The 21,316-nt window shown below is 46.3% G+C and overlaps 1 protein-coding gene across 1 annotated transcript in view; it reads right to left on the reverse strand.

Annotated features, from left to right (window-relative positions):
- Positions 1–20: 20 nt before the first annotated feature.
- The window catches only part of MOCS1 (molybdenum cofactor synthesis 1), a 37,099-nt gene continuing 15,803 nt past the window's right edge, over positions 21–21,316 (reverse strand). Inside the window, 8 exon segments of the mRNA XM_043591320.1 lie at positions 21–1,600; positions 3,596–3,643; positions 4,137–4,257; positions 6,501–6,611; positions 7,067–7,179; positions 7,600–7,711; positions 8,057–8,118; positions 10,283–10,447. Coding sequence (XP_043447255.1) covers positions 840–1,600; positions 3,596–3,643; positions 4,137–4,257; positions 6,501–6,611; positions 7,067–7,179; positions 7,600–7,711; positions 8,057–8,118; positions 10,283–10,447 — 1,493 coding nt within the window. The 3' untranslated portion in view covers positions 21–839.

The following is a 21,316-nucleotide window of genomic DNA, read 5'->3' on the forward strand; positions in this document are numbered from 1 at the left end:
GATACTCATTCTCGCACCTCCAAAGTTGGCATCGTGGCTTTATTTTGTGCGCTGTGAGGGTGAAGGCAATCTTCAACTCTCTTCTTTCCCTGATATGTTCCAGAATAAAGGGGTGTGGGTGGTGGGTGGAACAGCAGTGTGCAGGGCCAGGTGTGGGATGTGTGCTCGGTCAGGAGTCCTCAGGGCTGCTGCCCGTGTGGGTCCTGTTCTAGGGGGAAGGGGCCCAGGAAAGGGAGCTGGCAGGTCAAGTGCAATTGTTAAGCCCAAACCCTGCAAGTTTGATGGGACAAAGACTGGGGTAAAAGGAGGTGCTAACTGGCCCTTTCAGAGGGGTGACAGGCAAGAAAGGGTGGGGCTGTGGCTCCACAAACTCTGGAAGGCAGAGCTGCTTTGGAGGAGCTGTGGAACATTCTTAATGCAAACTGCACTTTTCCCTCCTCAAAGCGGGTTCCCTCTACTTCGTGAGCCCTTATTCTCTCCCCAAGGAAGGAGAAGAAGAGAAAACCCAAAATGAGAAGCGGAAGTCACGGACGGGACTGTCTGAACCTAGATGTGTTATCTGGGGACCATTTCAGATGATGTGATTTTTCTGTTCATTGGCACTGCTCGTGGTGACCCCCTCTCACGACTGTAGTGTCCAGGAAGGCTGACGGGCCTGCTGGTTTCCTCTCTGAACGTAGAAAACCTTGCAGGTCACTACCGATCATGTAGCAGTAGAGGGGGTAGGCTGACCTCGAGTTCCTACTGGTGAAGGTCAACAGTGACAGGGTTGCAGGATTTGCCCGGAACTGCATCCCATCTCGACCTGGCTGGGCCCGGGGGGGAGGGGCAAGAGCTCTCTAAGTCCGATGGAAGTCCCCCCGCTGCCCCCCAGTCTTGCTAATAAGCTTGATTTCTCCCAACACAATGTCTCTGCTGACAGCCTTACACATGTCGTACAGGGTGAGGGCGGCCACAGCAGCCGCGGTCAAGGCTTCCATCTCCACCCCAGTGGGGCCCCGAGCCCGGCAAGACGCCTGGATCCCCACGGCATGGCGTGTGCTGTCCAGCTCCAGTTGTACCTCGACGTGGCTCAGGGCCACGTGGTGGCACAGAGGAATCAGCTGGCTGGTCTGCTTGGCGGCCTGGACTCCGGCCAGCTGGGCCACCACCAGGGCATCTCCCTTCTTTAGCTGGTTCTTCTGGACAAGCTTGAAAGCCATGGGCCCCAGAAGGACCACAGCCGAGGCCACAGCCACCCGCTCCGTGTCCGGCTTCCCGCCCACATCTACCATAGCTGCCCGTCCTTCTGCGTCCACATGGGTTAGTTGGTCCGAGGTTGGCGGGGGTCCTGAGGGGGTGGCAGGAGCCCGGGACACTGCACTAAGGCACTTGGGGTTGGTATCTGAGTCTAGACGGGAACTGCAGTGTCTCTGAGGGGGGCCGGACCCCAGCCACCGCTGGGCAAGGAGAGAGGTCCGGGGGCCCCGGCATCCTTTCCACAAAGTCGCCATCTGGTTGGAGAAACTCACTCTGTGTCCTATACCCTGAACACAAAAGGGGTCCTGGGAGGAAATGCTTGGAATGGCTGGTGGGGAATCTTGGAGCATCAAAAGTAACTCTGGAAAGCAAGAAGGAAAGAGAAGAGAGACTAAGTCCAGAAGGGAAATTTTCTTTTCCCACCTCTTCTCCCAAACCCTGCCCTGCCCCACCTTGAGTTCTCACTTCCACACTGGGAGAGAGGGGTGAAGAGCAAAGAGCACAGTGAGAAAAGGGAAAGCAGGAGGTACGCAGACAGAGGGTCCTGGAATATAGGTCTGCAGCCCCTCTCAGCAGGCAGCATGCAGGGTGCAGCCCTCCCCAAAGTCTACAGGCCCACGGTGGTGATGTGGGCATTCCTGGGCTCCCTTCCACACCAACACTTCCTCATCGCTCAAGTTCTCTTCTGAAACACAAAGTCATGGGGTGCCTGGGTGGCTCAGTTGGTTAAGCATCTGACTCTTGATTTTGGCTCAGGTCATGATCCCAGGGTTGTGGGATTGAGCCACACATCAGGCTCTGCACTAAGCATAGAGCCTGATTAACATATATTGTCTCTCTCTCTCTCCTTCTGCTCCTCTCCCCCATTCATACTCTAAAAAAAAAAAAAAAAAAAAAAAAAAAGAAACACCTAAGATCTGAAGACTACAGCCTATCACATGACCTCTCCATGTCCCTGCATTTTCTAAAAACTACAGCAAGGTTTCAGCCTGAATTACCAACCACAGTTACTCTCATCTTTCCATTCTCTATGAAGAGTTGATAGTAATTGTAGAGTTTACACAGGCAAGATACCAAGGGAAATATTTTATCTATTTAAACAATGTCTTTTAAGCCCCCTCAAGGACACCGGAAGTATCCACAAAGTGACAGGGTTATCCAAGTGGTGCCAAGGGCCCTGGGAGCCTTGCAGGCTCTTGTGACTTAAAGCGTGGTCCAGGGAAGAACTCCAGCCCCGACCTCCCAAATCCAAATCTGAAATGACAAGATCCCTAAGTGGTTCGTGTGCATGAAAGTCAGAGGCCCTATTCTAGGCAACTCTTGGTTTTGTAGAAACCAGACCAGCTTATTTCTCCATGTCCTTGAGAGGAATAATACACTTTATGAAGCAAATGGGCCTCCCAACTTCCAGCTTCCCATCATGTTCTGGGCCCCCACCTTGCCAATGCCCTAGGGAGGCCACCAAGGCATCCCCCACTCCTTGCCATCAAGGTGGTCACCATGGGTCAAAGCCCAACTGTACAACTATGATGCTGGCAGTGGGGAAAGAAGAGAGATGGTCAAGTTCTCTTCCCAGTGGAGCACTTTGGCGAGCTGCCCTTCTTTGAGTGGCTGGTAGGGGAGGTCGTCCTTGGGCTGTCTCTGGGCCCCTGCACTCATTCGGCTCCAATCTCTAGAGAAAAGAATCCCTTCCCCTAGTTCTCACTGCTTCCTCTTGCCTAGCAGTACGATTCAGAAGCCCAGGTCTGGCTGTGGCCAAGGGGGCAAGGCCTCCCCTGATCTCGGCTGGGCATTTGCCAGAGGGGTAGCAGCCTCTCTAAAGCTCCTCACAGACCAGCCAGAGAACACATATGACTTTATAAAAACTGGAACTGTCTTGTGCACACAAGTTTCCAGGAGTTAAGGAATTAGGCAGTTGAGATCCTGCTTGCCCCCTCCCTGAAAAGATCAATAGCATTCTTAGCTTGCTGCCTCAAGATCTTCCCAGGTGCCTGTGATGGTATCTAGCTGGGGGATTCTAGAGCCAAGGACAAGGTCTCTGTCTTAGCCAGGAGCTCCATTTTCGGGGGACAAATAACTTAGTGATCATAAGTCTAGAGGACCCCCGCCCCAATTTCTGGTGAGACAATGATGATCTCTGTGGCATGTAGAGGGAGTGGGAGCAATGGACGAGGAAGAGAAGACCCAGTAAAGCTTGAGGGGTGAGAAAAGATGGAGGTCGAACAGGAGAAAAACAAGGATGAGAACATCAGGATGAAATGCAGGACCTGGGGGTGCCTTCTGTATGGCAGGGGCCCCACCCCACAGGATCCCCCAGTGACAAGGGTGAGCGGTTACGTACTGATGGGTCACCCACCGATGAGGATCATGGGCCGGTTCTTCATCTGGGCAATACTGAACATGCCTGGGGTAAGGGAAAGATGGGGAGGGAGAGGAGAGCAGGAAAGGGGGAGGGGAAGGGCGGGGAAAGGAGAGTTCACTGAAACCGAAAGTGGACATAGTGGTAGGACACCCCGGGGTCATGCACTCACCTAGGCACACCCTGACAAACAGCCCCCGCTGCACGCTGCAAGGTCACCCATGACAGAGCCAGAGTAGTCTGTGGATGCCGGACCCCGCCCTCCAGAGAGGTACAGTGACACCCCTCTTCCCCCTTGCCCAATAAGATGGCCCAAGAGAATTCAGGGTCTCCTCTGCTGCACAGGCTCTGCTGTGCCAGTGCCCCCGAGGGAGGGGAACCATCACCACACCCCCAGTCTACAGGTGCCACAGGAGGGACTGGAGGCCAGGACAGCACAGAGTCCTGCCGGCTCCCTGCCAAGCTCTGCTCTGTCCTCTCAGCCCCCGTCCTGGCCCACTTAGCAGCCAGCCTGGCCTTCTCCGTGCCCACCCCTCACCTGCATGCTGCCGCTTCTTCCTGCCCACAGCGGCCCCGATGATTTGCAGCAACTCTTCCTCGGAGGCCCCCGCCCGCAGGTGATCCCGTAGAGACACCTCTGAATTCCCGAAGAGGCAGACCTGTGGGCAGTCACGATGGGGGTAAGAGAACATGCCTCCCTGGTCCTGGGGCCTCAGCCCCATCCCTAGAGTCCCCCATGGGCCGAGCGTCAGCACCCAGGCCTCCTGTGGCTGGGTCATACTCCAGGCAGGACTTCCTGCAACGAAGGACAGAAGGTGCTGGATGGTGAAGTCAGAGAGGCTGGAAGGGCAGGAAGTCAGATACCCCAAGGCCTGTACCTGATTGACGGCCATGTTACCTTCAGCTTGTAGAGCGTACTATAAAAAATTAAACAGTGGCCAGAGATGGCACACAAAAATGTGACCCAATGTGACCCATACCTTCTCCTGAGATGTTCCATACAATAGCCTCTTCGTTGCCTTGAGAATGGATGCCAATCAGCTAGAGAAGAGTCCTGCCAGTTACCCTGGACGTGGCGTGCACATCCCATTTCACCCCTGTCCCTTCCTGGTCCCCATAGTCACAGACACTACCTGCCTGCCCCTGTGCCCACTCCAGGTTGTGATCCTGACGGCCGAATAGCACGGGCCTGGCGGAGGTGGCATCCTGAGCCCATTCAGACTCGATACTCCCCAGCTCCTGAGGGAGGCTGGGTGCTCTGGGGGCTCGGGATGGACGAGGCAGTCTCACAAAGTGAGACGCCTACCACCCTCCCACAAAACCATATCAAGCGCCTACTGTGTGCTGGCTCTGTAGAAAGTGGCACTGTGGACACTGAGGAATGTCCAAGAAGCCTCAGAGGGCGCTGGAGAAGATACAAACAAATTCTAAGTGTAAGGTGCACCCAATTCACCGAGCTGTTCTCATTTCCCACCCCTCGGTCCCCCCACCAGGCCTCAGGTTCCACTCTCTGCAACCATGAGGCCCCCACGGACTCCACCTTCTGGGCTGCCCTCCAGCTGGCTTCCACCTGGGTTGGCCTGTGGGACACTGGAAAGACTGGGCACTTCTTCCCGGCTCTACCATGTCGGGCAGTGACTGCTCCCCTCCACCAGGCCACAGCTCTGCCTGGGCCCCCATGACACGGCTTCCTCCCTTGGGTGGGAGCAGCTGTTTGCTGACATCTCTGCCAAGCCCCCCCTCACCCTGAACCAGGAATAGCCTCTCCATTACATTCTCTTCAGAACCGCACCTCCCATCTCCGGCAGGGGCCCTGACTATACAGATGCAGGTCCATACTTGATGGCCATTCCACATCTCCAGCCCAGAAAAAGAAAAACCCTAACTTTTGAACAAGCACTGGATGGTCCCTTTAGGATGTCAAACTCAGTGCACCTAAACCGCCCTCACCCTCCTCCCCAGTGCTAACCAGGTCCCACAGCTGACCTGGCCCCTGGACGCCCTCCTCTTGGCCCTCCGCGTGCGTTACCAAGTTCCTTCATTCTCCCTTCCTGTGCTCACCTCACACTCTTACCTACACCGAGAGTGAAGCGGCCATCTGACTAGTCTCCCTATTTCCAAATTCAACCAGCGGGTGATTCTTCCTCAAACATGAATGGGAGTCATGTACCCCCTTGTCCAGAAGCTGCACAGCACCCCACTGTCAACAGAACACACACTGCACCTCTTTCCGGGCATTCGAGCCCTCTACCGTGCAGTGTCTCTCTTCCTGGCATGAATCTGCCCCTGCCATGTTAGCATGAACCCTAGACAAGTGTTCTCCCTCACCCTCACTTCATCCTTCGAGGCTCACCAGCGTCCATAAGGTGCCTCCTCAAGGCCCACCACCCTACGGCCTGTGTGGCCGCTCATCTGACAAAGAATTACACATTGCCACACATCAGCTCTTTGTTTGGTCTGAGACTTTACCTCTAAAGAGAATAGGCATGTCTATGCCTCTCTGACATTCCCCAGGGCTGAAGGCACAGATGTACTGACTGGATATGAGTAACAGATGATGGTTTTGGAGCTGAGCCCCGGGCCCAGAAAGGAGCCAGTCAGGGTGGGGGGCCGGGGCCCAGTGTACACTGACTCTTCACCTCTCCCCCGTCCACGCCGGTAACACAGAGTCCTGGAAAGTGGCTCCCAATCAACCCAAAGCTACTTTGGGGACCCTAGGAAGGAAGGTCATAAGTTCACTTTCACCTTCTGCCTCCAGGAGCCCCCCCACCATATCTTACACTATTTCCCCAACCACCCCTCGTGCCCTGCTAGTCTCCTCTCCAAATGGGGGCACCAATGGGAAGCGATATTCACCACACAGAAGTGGCAAGGGGCTCTCGTGGGGGAGGGGGACACTTACCTTGAGGTTCCCGTCTGCTGTGATTCGCAGCCGGTTGCAGGTTCCACAGAAATGCTCAGACATGGATGTGATGAAGCTGACCTGGCCTCGGAAACCAGGGACTTTAAAGGCCTGGGGTGAGGAGGGAAAGAAGGGCAGAGGAGGGGACAAGGATGGATGGGCTGAGGAGGGCCGGGTCTCACTCCCTGGCACCAGAGCCCCCACTCCACAGCCCTCTCCGGAGGTGCCCCAGGAAAGGCGTACCCAAGGCCCCCAGCGGGCAGAAGACCCTGACAGGACAGACAACCCATGAGCTCTTTGCTTGCACCGGGCCTGCCTGAGAGCACACCGCTATGGATTTAGAGGCCTGTGGGCAGCACGGCCAGAGCCCCTCTCCACCACATTACTGGCATGCGGCCTGAGACAAGGTACTGTGGCCACCCCATGCCCAGCCTGCTGCTTTGTCCATGAGGAGGGAGGAGGCTAGGAGGTAATGCCTCCCGCTACGCGGTACCACCCCCACTGCTGCATTCTGACCTGAGGGCTAGCTCTCCCTCCCTACCCTGCCCCACCCTCCTGCCCCCAACCTTGGCTGTGCTGGATTCCTCCTCAGGCAGCTTCTCCAGCTCTGGCCACTGCTGCCGGAGGGTGTCCAGCATTTCCTTGTAGCTGACCATCTTCTTGAAGTTCCACTTGTTGCCTGTATTGGGGTTGGAAGCCATGGAGTCACAGGGTTGTGGGGACCCGGGGTCTTCAGGTCCTTCCTTCCACATCACCCAGGAATTAGTTCTGCCTCTTGGGTGGGAGGTCAGGAGGCCCTGCCTAAAACAGGTGGGTCAAATCAAACCCACCCTTGACTCTGTGATATCTCCGATGCCTCCATCATAGCCCTAGCCCTGGCACCTGCCCAGGCCCCACCCCATCATCCCTGGAGAAATTCCTACACACAGAGCAGGACCTGGGATCAGCAGCACCCACATGGTCGACCAGATCTTGGCCATCCCACTCAACCCTTGCCAGGGTCATCAGTATCCCCCTTCCCCATCTCTCAGCATGGGGCTGGTCCAGCTCTGCCCCCCAGGCCCAACCTCCTCCTCCCTCCCCACCACAGGTCACTGACCATCGAAGGGCATGTACTCTATGAAGCGCACGTCCAGGGGGAGGCCCTCGGTCAACGCCACAAAGTCCAGGAGCTCATCCTCATTTAGGCCTCGCATCACCACACAGTTCACCTGGCCAGGGACAAGGGGACCACAGGGCTGTTTCCCCTGCATTCCATCTCAGGGATGACCTTTGGGGGTCTGGCATCTGCCCAGGCTCTCCACTGGGGGGCCCATTCCTTATCTCCCCACCCCAGGCCTCAAGTTGGGAATTCCAAGGGGGTCACTGGCTTTCTCCCTTCCCTTGTAGGGGGTCAGAGACAGGCTGGATGCAGCGGGCAAGGAAGTGGTGGGGGACACAGGATAGCTGCACTGGCCACACCAGAGAGCTGCTAGGGGCCCGGATGCTGGCAGTGGAAGGCCAAGCCAGGGGAGAGGGGCAGATGTCAGAGGTCAAGAGCAGCAGCGGACTCTCACCTTCACAGGGCTGTAGCCCAGCTCGATGGCCTTGTGGATGCCCTCCATGACTTTGTGGAAACCTGCAAGGAGGGAGAGAAGGATCCAGGAACTTTCTCCCTCTCCCCTGCCCCCCTTACACCCATGGGGAAGCACCAGAGCTATAAGGAGCCTCAGGGACCACCAAGCCAGGGACCACATAGTAAATGTTTTAGGATCCGAAGGCTGAGAGATAAAATTGAGGATATTCTTAGGTATAGCTATAAAGACAGTATTGACTAATACAGTCCGACAGCTGAGCACAATTTTTTGTAACACAGCTCGACAAATATAATGGAGAAATAGAAGTCGTTTTGCTGGGATAATATTTTGCTTAACTGGGGGGGTTCACAGTTCATGTTCCCTATCATTAAGTCGATTACAAACATTATCTGTAAAATCCACTCTTGGCTCCCAGGCTATAAAACAAACAAGCAGGGGGCTGGATTTGGCTGGTGAGCTGTAGTGTGCCAACCCTGATCTAGGTGACCCCTCTCATTGTCTAGACGGGGAAACTGAGGCCCTAAGAGGAGGCAGTGCCCTAAGAGGAGGCAGGCCTCACACTGCAGGCTGCAGAATGCAGGCCTCCGGACTCCCTTGTCAGTGTCAGTCTCCCTTGACAGACAACAGTCTGTCCATTCATTCACTGTGTGTATTCTTGCTGAGCACCTACCACACGCAGACGCTGTGCCAGGGCCGGTGAGCGATTGCTGGGCGTGTAGCCTGTGATCCCAGGCTGGCTTCTCCTTCCTGCCCAGCTCACTCGTGCCCCCACACATTTGAGCGCCTACTGCATGCTGGCCCCTTCCCCACCCCGCCCAGCCAGGTGATGTGATTCACAGCTAGGCTATCACCCTGGGGGAGGGTAGCCTGGTGATGACCTCCACGGTTTTCCTGCAGCATTTCTGGATGGCCCAGTGAGGGGGGGAATAGGAAAGAAAGTACAACTTCCATACAAAATGCCATTACGATAATCTAGAAGTTTCTTCTGTAAAGCACTGCAGCTCCAAAAGGAGGTGGTGGACACGGGAGTATGAATGGGAAGGCAGATCTGATGTCAGGATCTACTGTCTCCGATCCTCATCCTGGGAAAGGAGATCAGGCGGCAGGGGATACATAGATGTCGGGAAAACCCACAAATACACTTTCCACTTTCCCACCTCAGAGCTCTTGCAGGTTCCCGACTGAGGTTCCCCTTCAGAGTAAGCTCCCTTGATCCAACTCCACCCCCCCACCCCCTATTCCTCAAGGCCCAGAGTAAAGGCTTCCTCCATGGAGCCCTCCAGGTCTTCCCTGCTAGGAATTTCCTCTCCTCCTCTGGTAACAATTTAATCGACTCCACAAGACAAGCAAAGGTAATCTAGTGGCATCACACATTTTGGCCTTTAGCGGCCTGTGAGGCACAGCAATGTCCTGTGTGTCTCAGTCCCCTCCACAGCACCTGAGCAGCTCTTTACAGAGGGCAAGGACTCCACGAGCACTTCCTCAGCAGATGGATGGTGTAAACAGGGAGTCAGGTGCAGCAGGGGAAAGAGAGGGCAGGGCTGGGAGCTGGAAGCTGTTTCCAGAGAAGGGGAAGGACAGCTGTGTCTCTGACTATGCAGAGAAGTCTCAGTTACGTGCCACCCTCTCAAATCAAACGGCATCCAACGCTGGGTACCTCCCATCCCAAACTGAAGCCCATGGCCCAAGAGACATCGGGTGTCGGCCTAATGAGACCTGGGGCACAGGACTGCTCTACCTCCTCCGCCCTCCCTGATGAAGCCTGGTGGGGGGCGGGGGAGGGGCATGGGTGCGCTTCTGCAGGACCCCCACCTGGTAGTGCTGGCCTTGACTCTGGCATCCCAGGGCAGCTGCTTCTACCCTGGGCTGTCCCACATTTTCCCTCGAGCTCATCACAAGGTAACCAACTTGTCCCGGTCTACCAGGGACTATCTTGGTTTTAAAAATGGAAAGGCCTCACACTAGCAACCTTCTTAGTCCTAGGCAAACTGAGGACAGGGCAGGGGGGAGACGGGTCACCACAGATCCTAACACCTGATCCCCCAAATTTCCCAAGGGTGCGGCTACAGAGACAGAGGACATTTGGTAAGGGTGGGGGATGAAGAATAAAGGAGCAACCAGGCCCCTTGCCTGGCACCAGCCACAGTTCCTCAGCTATGTGGGCCCTGGGAAGGTTACCCTCAACTGCAAACCACACCTGCTCACCTTTCCTGCGGACGATGAACTCAAACTTGGCTGGCACCAGGGTATCCAGGCTGATGTTGATGGCACTGAGCCCAGCTTTCTGAAGTTGAGGCAGCAGCCGGGCAAGGTTGATACCATTGGTGGTGATGCCAATGGTCCTCAGCCCTTCCAGCCGGTGGAGCTGAGCTGCAGAGAGAACGGGAGGGGGCATTAGCCCCCTCATTCCTGGTGAGGCTGGACAAAAGCCTGGAAGAAGAAACTCTGGGTCCAAATAAGATGGATGGAAAAGGGGTTCGCTGCACTCCTCTATTAACTAGGCTTAGCTTAATAAGAAACAAAAATTAAAACCTTTACAAAAATAACCAAAAGATTAAACACTGAGTGTTCACTCTGCTAGAGGCTCTGCTGAGGACTTGGCATGCCTTAGTTCATTGAAGCCCCACAACAAGGATGATCCCCATTTAACAGATAATCTCTCTAAGCCTCTCTTTCCTTAAGAAAATTGCTCAAAGTCACACAGCTAGTAAGAGCAGTGGAGATTCAAATCCCTGTGTACTTGACTCAAAGACTATGTGAGTTAACCAACTTACAGGTCCTAATGCTCTCGATAAGAGAAACAAAGAAGTGTTTGGATGATGTGTTAAACTGCCTCTTCCATTCCACCCAAAGTCCCTAGAAATAATAGAAGGATGAAGAAGAGTCCACAATAACACTGGAAGGCAAGAAAGAATGCTTTTAATGGTCCAGAGAAGTGGAGAAATACTGAAAGACAGAAAGCAGATGAGATTACATGGATTGAGGAAAACACAGCCCCAAGCATATATAGAAGGTTCTGTACGAAGTAGGAGGGGGATTGGGTACCCCAAGCTCAGCACTCACCTACACAGGGAGCAGGAAGGTCACTGGGCATGTCAAGGAGGTGGCAGTCTAGGGAACTGTATTTGCATGAGCTGGATAAGCTTTCTCCTTCCATCCCTGTGTGCAAGGGGAAGGCTGCAGCTTTTACCCCAAGGCTAGAGTACTGAGGCTAGCTGAAGGGGGTGGGGGCAACCAGCATAAATAGAAACAGCATTGACAGCCAGGTCAACAGAAGCCTTGAGCACCAGGATGAGTACCGAGCCAAGAGTCAGCACACATTTAAGGAGAATGCTGCACAAGAAAGATGAGTTTCCTTCAAATAGAAGGAATTCAATAGAGTATTCCTTCAAATAGAAGGATGAAAGAGGAAGGAAAAATGACAGAGAGAACAGAGAACGATTCTTTAAAAAAAACAAAGTTAGATGAACATAGACGCAAAAAGCCCTCAATAAATATTACCGAACCACACTCGACAATATATCAAAAGGATTATACATCAATGATCACCTGAAATTCATTCCAGGGATGCAAGGATGGTTCAACATTCACAAAATCTATATGATACAGACCACAAAAACAAAATGAAAGATAAAAATCATATGGCCATCTCAACAGATGCAGGAAAAACATCTGGCAAAATTCAACATCCATTCATGAGAAAAACTTTTAAAAAAGTGGGTACATTGGGGCGCCTGGGTGGCGCAGTCGGTTGAGTGTCCGACTTCAGCCAGGTCACAATCTCGCGGTCCATGAGTTCAAGCCCCGCATTGGGCTCTGGGCTGATGGCTCAGAGCCTGGAGCCTGTTTCTGATTCTGTGTCTCCCTCTCTCTCTGCCCCTCCCCCGTTCATGCTCTGTCTCTCTCTGTCCCAAAAATAAATAAACGTTGAAAAAAAAATTAAAAAAAAAAGTGGGTACAGAAGGAACATTCCTTAACATAATAGAAGCCATACAATAAGCCTACAACTCACATCTTAGTCAGTGGTGAAAAGCTAAAAGCTTTTCATCTAAGAACAGGAACAAGGCAAGGATATCTGTTCCTGCCACTTTTATTCAATATGGTACTAGAAGTCTTAGCCAGACCTTAGTGGGGATGGGGGAGGGGAGAGAGAGAAGGCATCAGATTAGAAGGGAAAAAGTAAAACTGTCACTATTTGCAGATGACATATTTTATATATAGAAAACCACAAAGGATCTACTAAAAAACCGTTAGAATAAACAAATTCAGTATAGTTATAAGATACAAAATCAATATATTAGAAATGTGTTGCATTTCTATATAGTAATAACAAATTATCAGAAAGAGAAATAAAGAAAACAATCCCGTTTATAATTGTATCAAAAAGAATAAAATACCTAGGAATTAATTTAGCCAAGGAGGTACAAGACCTATACACTGAAAACTCTAAGACAGTAATAAAAGAAATTGAATAAGAGACAAATAAATGGAAAGACAGTGTTCAATTAATGTTGTTAAAATGTTCATACTACCCAAAGCAATCTATAGATTCAGTGTAATCTCTATCAAAATTCCAACAGCATTTTTCACAGAAATAGAACAATCCTAAAATATGTATAGAACCACAAAAGGCTCTAAACAGACAAAGCAATCTTGAGAAAAAAAGAGCAAGGTTGAAGGCATCATACTCCCTGATTTCAAACTATCTTACAAAGCTATGGTAATCAAAACACTATGATACTGGATAAAAACAGACACATAGATCAATGGAACTGAATAGAGAGCCCATAAGTAAACCCAAGCACACATGGCCAATTAATTTATGACAAAGGAGCCAAGAATATACGGCAGTCTTTTCAATAAATGGTATTGGGAAAATTGGACAGCCACATGCAAAAGAATGAAAATGGATCACTATCTTACACCATGCACAAAAATTAACTCAAAATGGGTTAAAGACTTGATCTACAATTATAAAACACCTAGAAGAAAACAGAGGTGGTAAGCTTCCTGACATAAATACTGGTGATGGTTTTTTAGAGCTGACACCAAAAGCAAAGGCAAAACTAAACATTTAAGTAGGAAAACATCAAACTAAAAAGCTTCTGCACCAAATAAACAAACAAAAACAAACAAACAAACAAACCTTCTGCACTAAAAGGTAAACCATCAACAAAATAAAAAGGCAACATCCTGAATGGGAGAAGATATCTGTAAATCATATAAAGAACTTATACAACTTGACAGCAAATACCCAACAATCCAATTAAAAAATGGGCAGCTGGGGGCAGCTGGGTGGCTCAGTCACTTAAGTGTCAGACTTCACCTCAGGTCATGATCTCGTGGTCTGGGAGTTCAAGCCCCACATTGGGCTCCTCGCTGGTGTGGAGCTTGCTTGGGATTCTCTCTCTCCCTCTGTCTCTACCCCTCCCCCACTCTCTCACTCTCTCTCAAATAAACTTTAAAAACATTAAATAAAAAATGGGCAGAGGATCTGAACAGATATATTTCCAAAGATATACAAGATGGCCAACAGGTATATATCAACATCACTAATCATCAGGGAAATGCAAATCAAAACCACAGTGAGATATCACACCACACCTTTTAGAATGCCTATGATCAAAATGATAAAAAATAACAAGTGTTAGTGAGGATGTAGAGAAAAGAGAACCCTTGTACAATATTGGTGGAGATGTAAATATATATAGCCACTTTCCTCAAGTGGTACACTTTCCTGATAAACTTAAAATTAGGACTACCATATGATTCAACAATTCCACTTCTGGGCATTTATCTGGAAAAAAAAAAAAACCCACACCAAAACACTAACTTCAAAAGACAGATGCATCGCCATTGTTCACTGCAATATTATTTACAAAATCCAAGACATGGAAATAACTGAAGTGTCCACCCATGATGAATGGTTAAAAAGTAATGTGGTGTATATATACAATGGAATATTATTTAGCCATAAAAAAGCAAGTCTTACCATCTGTAACAACATGGATAGACCTTGAAGGCATTATGCTACATGGAATAAGTCAAATAGAGAAAGACAAATACCATATGATCTCACTTATGTGTGGAATCTAAAACAACAGAAAACAAAATTTACAGATGAAGAAAACAGACTGATGGTTGCCAGAGGTGAGGGATAGGGAGTGAGCAAAATGGGTGATGGTGGTCAAAAGGTACACACATCAATTATAAAATAAATAAGTCATGGGGGTGGCATGCACAGCATGGTCACTATAGTTAATAATACCATATTGTAGGGGCGCCTGGGTGGTTCAGTTGGTTAAGCCTCCGACTTCGGCTCAGGTCATGATCTCGTGGTTTGTGGGTTCAAGCCCCGCATCAGGCTCTGTGCTGACAGCTCGGAGCCTGGAGCCTGCTTCAGATTCTGTGTCTCCCTCTCTGCCCCTACCCCACTTATGCTCTGTCTCTGTCTCTCAAAATAAACATTAAAAAAAATAATAATAATACCATATTGTATATATGAAACTTGCTAAGACAGATCACAAAGGTTCTCATAACAAGGAAAATAATTATAATTATGTGTAGTGATGGATGTTAACCAGATTTATTGTGGTATTCATATTATAATACATACAAATTTTGTATAATTGTGTTATACACCTGAAACTAACAAGATTATATGTGAATTATATGTAAAAAAAAAAATCAGAGTTAGTATCTTCAGGGACATAAATATTACATCCTGAAAACAAGAAAAAGAATTAATTAGAACTCCTGAAAAAAAAAAGTATAGTTATAGAAAGAAACTAGATGGCAAAATGGAATGGACACCTAGGAAGAGTAAAGGAGCAAGACTGAATTGAGTAAAAGAGTTCGCCAAGAATTGTATACAAAATAACAAAGGAATGGGACTTATAAAAAAACAAAACAAAACACACAAAAAAACCCAACCACCTTCTTACATTTAAATCTAGAGAACCGATACTGTGTAAAAAAATGTCTACAGTAGTTATCTTTGATCAGGAGGATTATGGGTGATTTTTATATTCACTTATCTAGAGGTAAAATTTCAAACTACCTGAATGCATGAATCTTGGTGAATAATCTGCTCAGCTCTACATGAGTGCAGAAAGCAGAAGTAAATTGCCCAAGTGAAGCTGGATTGAGAAAAAGGTAACAGAAAATCACAAAATTAACACCCAGCTTAGGTAGGGATGTGCGGAAATATACATGTTGATGATGTGAGACTGTCATTATATAACTTTTCTGGAGATGAGCTCTGTATCTGGGGAGAAGAAGTATGTGGAACTTTATAAAGCCTGTGACCTGAAATTTCCCTTTTAAGAATTTAACCTATGGAGGGGTGCCTCAGTCATACAAGCAGCCAACTCTTGGTTTCAGCGCAGGTCATAATCTCATGGTTTGTGAGACTGAGCCCTGCACTGGGCTCCATGCTGACAGCGCTGAGCCTGCTTGGGATACTCTCTCCCCCTCTCTCTGCCCCTCCTCTGCCCAGGCACACATGCGTGTGCTCTCTCTCTCTCAAAATAAATAAAACTTAAAAAATAAAAAAAGAATTTAACCTAAGTAAATAATTAAGGACACGAATAATATTTTATCTACAAGAATGTTTATTAGAGAGCAACACATCATAAAGAAAAGAGGGAAATCATTCAGATAGTCAACAACAGAAAACTGGCTAAATTATGCTTTGTCTGGATGGTGGAGTATTATGCAACCAAAAATGACTGTAAAATAATATGATACGGATGTTTGGGAAATATACTAAGGTTATATTAAGTCAAGGTTGAAAATGGTAGTCAGAAACTAGATACAAAGAAAAAAACAGGTCACCAAACCAAAATGGTGACACTTGTTGCAAATGGGCAGTAATGATATTCCTTCTGCTTCTTTGAAATAAACATGTATTATTCTCGTAACAAGAAAATAAAAGTTTAATTTTCACACTTTTCCAAACAACAACTTTTATTTTTAACCATGGGCAACCCCACTCACATGAAGGTGGGAGGTTTCTGGCAGGGGGAAATCTCCCTACCACTCAGTCACTTCCAGCTTCCCAACTGGAAGAAGGGACTTGACACTAGCCCTTGGCCCAGTTGGAGAAAGACACACTTTCCTTATCCCTCTGGCAACAGCTCAGCCAATGAGAAGCCATTATACCTAACTCCCTGTTTACTTCAATGGACTCTTCCTTTATAGCAGCCTTCCTGACTTACCCTTTTCTCCATAAAAAGCTTTGTTCTCCAGACTGGCCTCCGGTTTGCCATAGCTTGTCTGTCCCAGATTGCAATTCTCTTTTATTCCTGAATAAACCCATTTCTGCTGGTAAAATAACTTGGTCGTTTTTATTTTCAAGGTTAACAAAACAGCTTTACTGTGGGAAAGTAAAACATGGAAATTTAGCAGTGGTTGTTGGCTCCCTCCACCAAATCAACTCTGAAGAAACAAAGAATCCAGAACCTTATGAAATGAAAATCTCAAGGAACAACACTGGAAGAAGCAGAGTTCTTCTGAACTGGTGTTGGGAGGGAGTTTGTAGCCTGGGGTTGAAGGCGACTGGCAGAGAAGGTGAGCAGTTAAAGGGAAACAAGGTAGTTCAAGCTCGAATCTTGCCCTCATCCACTGATGCCTCAGAACAACCATCGTTTGTCCCCTTACTGAAGAAACCAGTAACCCCAGAGCACTAGCTGGGGAATCCACCAGAGGTGAACTCAGGGAATCCACCATAGCCCTGCCGGAAGAGGGGTTGAAGACAACAGCCTTAGACATTCATTCCTCCATCTACCCCCTCCAAAGCCCCAGAACTGGTGGGTTAAAATCAAAGGTAACTGCCTCCTTTCAAATCTTCTTGTCCCTCATGGTTTGAAGGTGAAGACCTGTAAGGTTGCCATATTACATAATGGTAGGAGGTGCCATTCTCCGCATAATCTAAATGAATACCACCTCCTGGAGTTGTGTGGTATACAACTCATGCATGGCGAGGCTGGGTGTTTGGTGGGAAGGTTATAAACATGAGTGAACAACTGTGATATTATCAGCTCGTGAGCCCCCAGGGCCTATCAAAGACTAAGATCTGGCCTTAAATCCTTTCCTAGTAAACAGTCCCATACAGAAGAGCTAATATCCTCAGGGGAACAAATTTACCAGCTAAATTAAGGAGACCCTTGAGGAAGACAACTAGAGCTAGCTCCCTGCCCGCCCCGCCCCACCAAAAAACCCCAAAAATAAAAAACCCGGTAAAATATATACCAAGAGAAGGAAAATGATTAAAACAGACCAATGTAAGATAAACATGATAAATACAGTAAAAGAAATAACGAAGGATATTAAAAACATGAAAGAAAAATTTTCATTATAAAAAAGAACAAGGGGTAAGACATAGGTAGCAAGTAAAAGCATAAAACACAAGAAAGAAGACATATAGTAACATGGTTAAGTTAGAAGATAAGATTTAGGGCTCTCCCAGGAAAAAGAGGAAGAGAGTAAGAAATCAAAATGTAATTTAAAAACTGTGGAGGCTCTAAGTAGAAGGGGCAACATCCAGATAAGAGGTCTCAGGAAAAAAATTAAACTGGCGAGAAGGAACTATCTGAAGAAATAATGGAGAGAATTTTTCCCAAATTTAAAACAAATGGCTTCATACTGAAAGGGCAATTTCACTGAATGTCAACAGGACAAAGGAGGAAAAGTCTATCCTGGGGATATTACAGTAAAATTTAAGAAAATCAGCAGCAAAGCAAACACTCTAATAACTTCCAGAGAGAAAGAATGTATCATCTACCAACAGCAAGAACCAGACTGATACCAGACTTTTCCAACAGCAAACTGGCCATAAGCAGACAATGTAGGGACATTTTTAACAGAATTAAGGAATGGACCTTGAATTTAAAGTTTTATATGCATTCAAATAACATTAAAACTACCATTCTACTACTTTAAAACATTATAAAAACTACCTGCCAGATTTAATTAGATTCACCATTAGACACACATCAAACAACTTTTAGAATACTCAAAATGAGAAAAAAACTCAGGAGGTGCAACAAGAATTATGAGAATACGGGGTGATCAAATACCTTGGTGAAGTTTGTTGTTATCTTAAAAGACAGGGAGTGCTTACAAGAGACACAGAGGGGCAGAGTAGTTCTAGTAACCCAGAAATACAATGCTAGAAAATACTAACAATACAGAGCACCTGGGAGGGTCAGTCAGTTAAACATCCAACTTCAGCTCAGGTCATGGTCTCTCGATTCGTGGGTTCGAGCCCCGTGTCAGGTTCTGTGCTGACAGCTCGGAGCCTGGAACCTGATTCAGATTCTGTGTCTCCCTCTCTCTCTGTAATCCCCTTACGCTCTGTATCTCTCATTCTCAAAAATAAACAAACAAACAAAAAACCCAATAATGGTGGGGGGAGGGTTGAGAAAATCAAGGGCCTATAAGTATGCTCAAGTTCTTGTCTCTTGTTAGAAGAAGGAGGGATCATTTATTTAAAAAGCCAACAGAGAGGAAAAGGAAAAATAAAAAGTAGGACAAAGGATTACAGAAACAAGTGCAAATATTTCAATAATTAAAATAAAGATACCTAGAATAAACTCAGTAGTTAAGTCAGACTGTCAAATTTGATGAGAAAGAAAAGTTAACAGCTATGTGCTGTTATAACAGACATATCTAAAGTATAAGAACATAAAAAGATTTAAAAATAAAAAGGTGCAACCAGATACAATGGTCTTACTAAAGCCAAAAGCAAGCTGTTATAATTTTAGTTAAAATAAAATACATAGAGCTTAAAGACCCCAAGTATCATTATGGAGAGAGCCACTACATAGTGATAAGAGATCCAATTTATGAGGAAGACATAACAATTCTGATCACATATGAACCTAATAAAATCACCTCAGCTATATACAAAATAAAATAAAAAAATAGGACCTCTGGGAGAAATTAACAAATCTACCCACTTATTTATTATTGGCAGGCCAAACAGATAGAAAGCCAGCAAATGGAGATAACCAAAGGTTTGAAAAAGAAAATTAACAAGCTGGATCCAATGAACAAATATAAATGTCTCCATCCAATAATTAAATAACCATTCTCTGCAAGCACACATAGAACATTTATAAAAACTGCCAATATACTAGGTCATAAAGCATGCTTCAGTAAATTTTAAAGAATAATTATCATGTAGTTAAGATTCTCTGACCACTATATAACTAAATTATAATAAAATATGAATGCAAAATCCTTATATTTAGAAATTAAAAACAGTACATAAATATTTCATAGATAAAAGAACAAAGCAAAATGAAAATTAACAAATACTTATTATAACTAAATTTATGAAAGCAATAAGCTACACCAGGATGGAAGCAGAATAAAATATAGTAAGATTCAACAAATCCAAAAGTCGGTTTCTTGAAGACACAATTGACAAACTTCTGGCAAGATTTATCAAGGAAAAAAGTTGATGATGTAGAAATAAAACAGTCAGATTTAAAATAAAATAAAATTGCAGATAAAATGGATTAAAAAGAAAATATTACCGACAATTTCAAAGCAATAAATTTAAAATCAGAAATAATGACAAATGTCTTAAAAAAAAAAAAAAGAACTATCAAAACTGACTCTAAAAGAAGTCAAGATTTTGAATAGTGCAATAACACAAAGGAACTGAAGATTCAGTTAAAAATCTCTGTGCAAAGAATGTACCAGGCACAATTTTTCAGGTGAGATCTATCAAATTTTCAAAGAAGTTATTACCACAGATTAACACAAACTCGCGCACATGAAAGAATAAGAGGGAACACTATGTGCTACAGTCAAATGTTTGTGCCCTGCCTCACTCAAATTCACATGTTGAATCCTAACACTCAATATTAGAAGGTGTATCCTTTGGGAAGTGATTAGGTCTTGAGGGTGGAGGGATTTGTGCTCTGATAAAAGAGATCCCTCAGAGCTACTTCTGTTATGTGAAGATACAATGAGAAGTCTGTGACCCAGAAGAGAGACCTCACCTGACTATGCTGGCACCTTGATCTTGGATTTTCAGCCTACACAACTGTGAAATGTTTGTTGTTTATAAGCTACCTAACCTATTGTTAGAGCAGCCTGAATGGACTAATACACTACCCAACTCATTCTTCGAAATTTGATATCACAATCAGTTAAGGCAGGCACAAGGATGGCAAATTACATGCCCATTTCACTCATGACTATAAATGCAAAAGGTTAAAATATTAATAAACTGAACCTAACAGTAGATAAAAGCATAGTGTACCATGACGACGTTGGGTGTATTACAGGATTAATGTAAGAAAAGCCATATTGTCATTCAGAGTAACAGCATTCAAAAAAAAAATCATAAATCATCCTAACATACATAAAAAAGTATATAACTTAAATTTAACAAAAAACTTTAGTAAGGAAACTTCATTACTTGATAAAGCTACTTGTGAAAAAAATTTTAAGAAATACTCTAAATGGAGAAACATCAGGAACATTATCCTATTACTACTACTATTCCAAATTATACTTGAGGTCTTAGATATTGCAATAGAACAAGAAAAGGAAATTAAAGGCAATAGATAAGTAAAAAAAAAAAATTCCCTTAGTTGCAGATGATATGGTTGCTAGCATAGAAAATTCTAAAGAATCTAAACATATTCTCCTAATCAGTGCTATAATATATCAAAAACAATTAGAAAATGTAATTTAAAAAATGACACTATCACTAAGGAGCCTAGCATACAACAAAATTAATTCTGTTGGTTAAAATAAAAGACTTTATTGAAAGGACTACTTGCAAAGATATGGGTAGAATTAAGGGCTCCAACAATGAATAACACAGCAACATAGCACTCAGACTAGCACCACTGGGGAGCCATTACCATGCATAGGGCCAAAGGCAAATGGAGAGAAAATTAAGTTAGGTATCCAACTAAGTCACCATGGAGGAGAGGATGCCCTGGGGGGAGGGGGGGGGTGCTTAGTCCTGGAGGGAATTCAGTTGCTGTCAAGAACCCAGTGCAGAAACCCAACAGGCAAGAGACCCTGGGTGACCCTAAGGGTCAGCCACCTAGAGCACAGAGAAGGGAAAAGAAAGGAGATGGCTGTGGGAAGATGGCAATATGAATAAAAGTGATGTCAATTCTCCCCAATTTGATATATAGATTTAATGAGATTAAAATCCCAACAGATACACAAACAAGGAGCCCTATGAAAAGAAAATTATAAAAATAA

The sequence above is a fragment of the Prionailurus bengalensis genome, chromosome B2 (genome assembly GCF_016509475.1).
Source record: "Prionailurus bengalensis isolate Pbe53 chromosome B2, Fcat_Pben_1.1_paternal_pri, whole genome shotgun sequence".
NCBI classification, from domain to species: domain Eukaryota; kingdom Metazoa; phylum Chordata; class Mammalia; order Carnivora; family Felidae; genus Prionailurus; species Prionailurus bengalensis.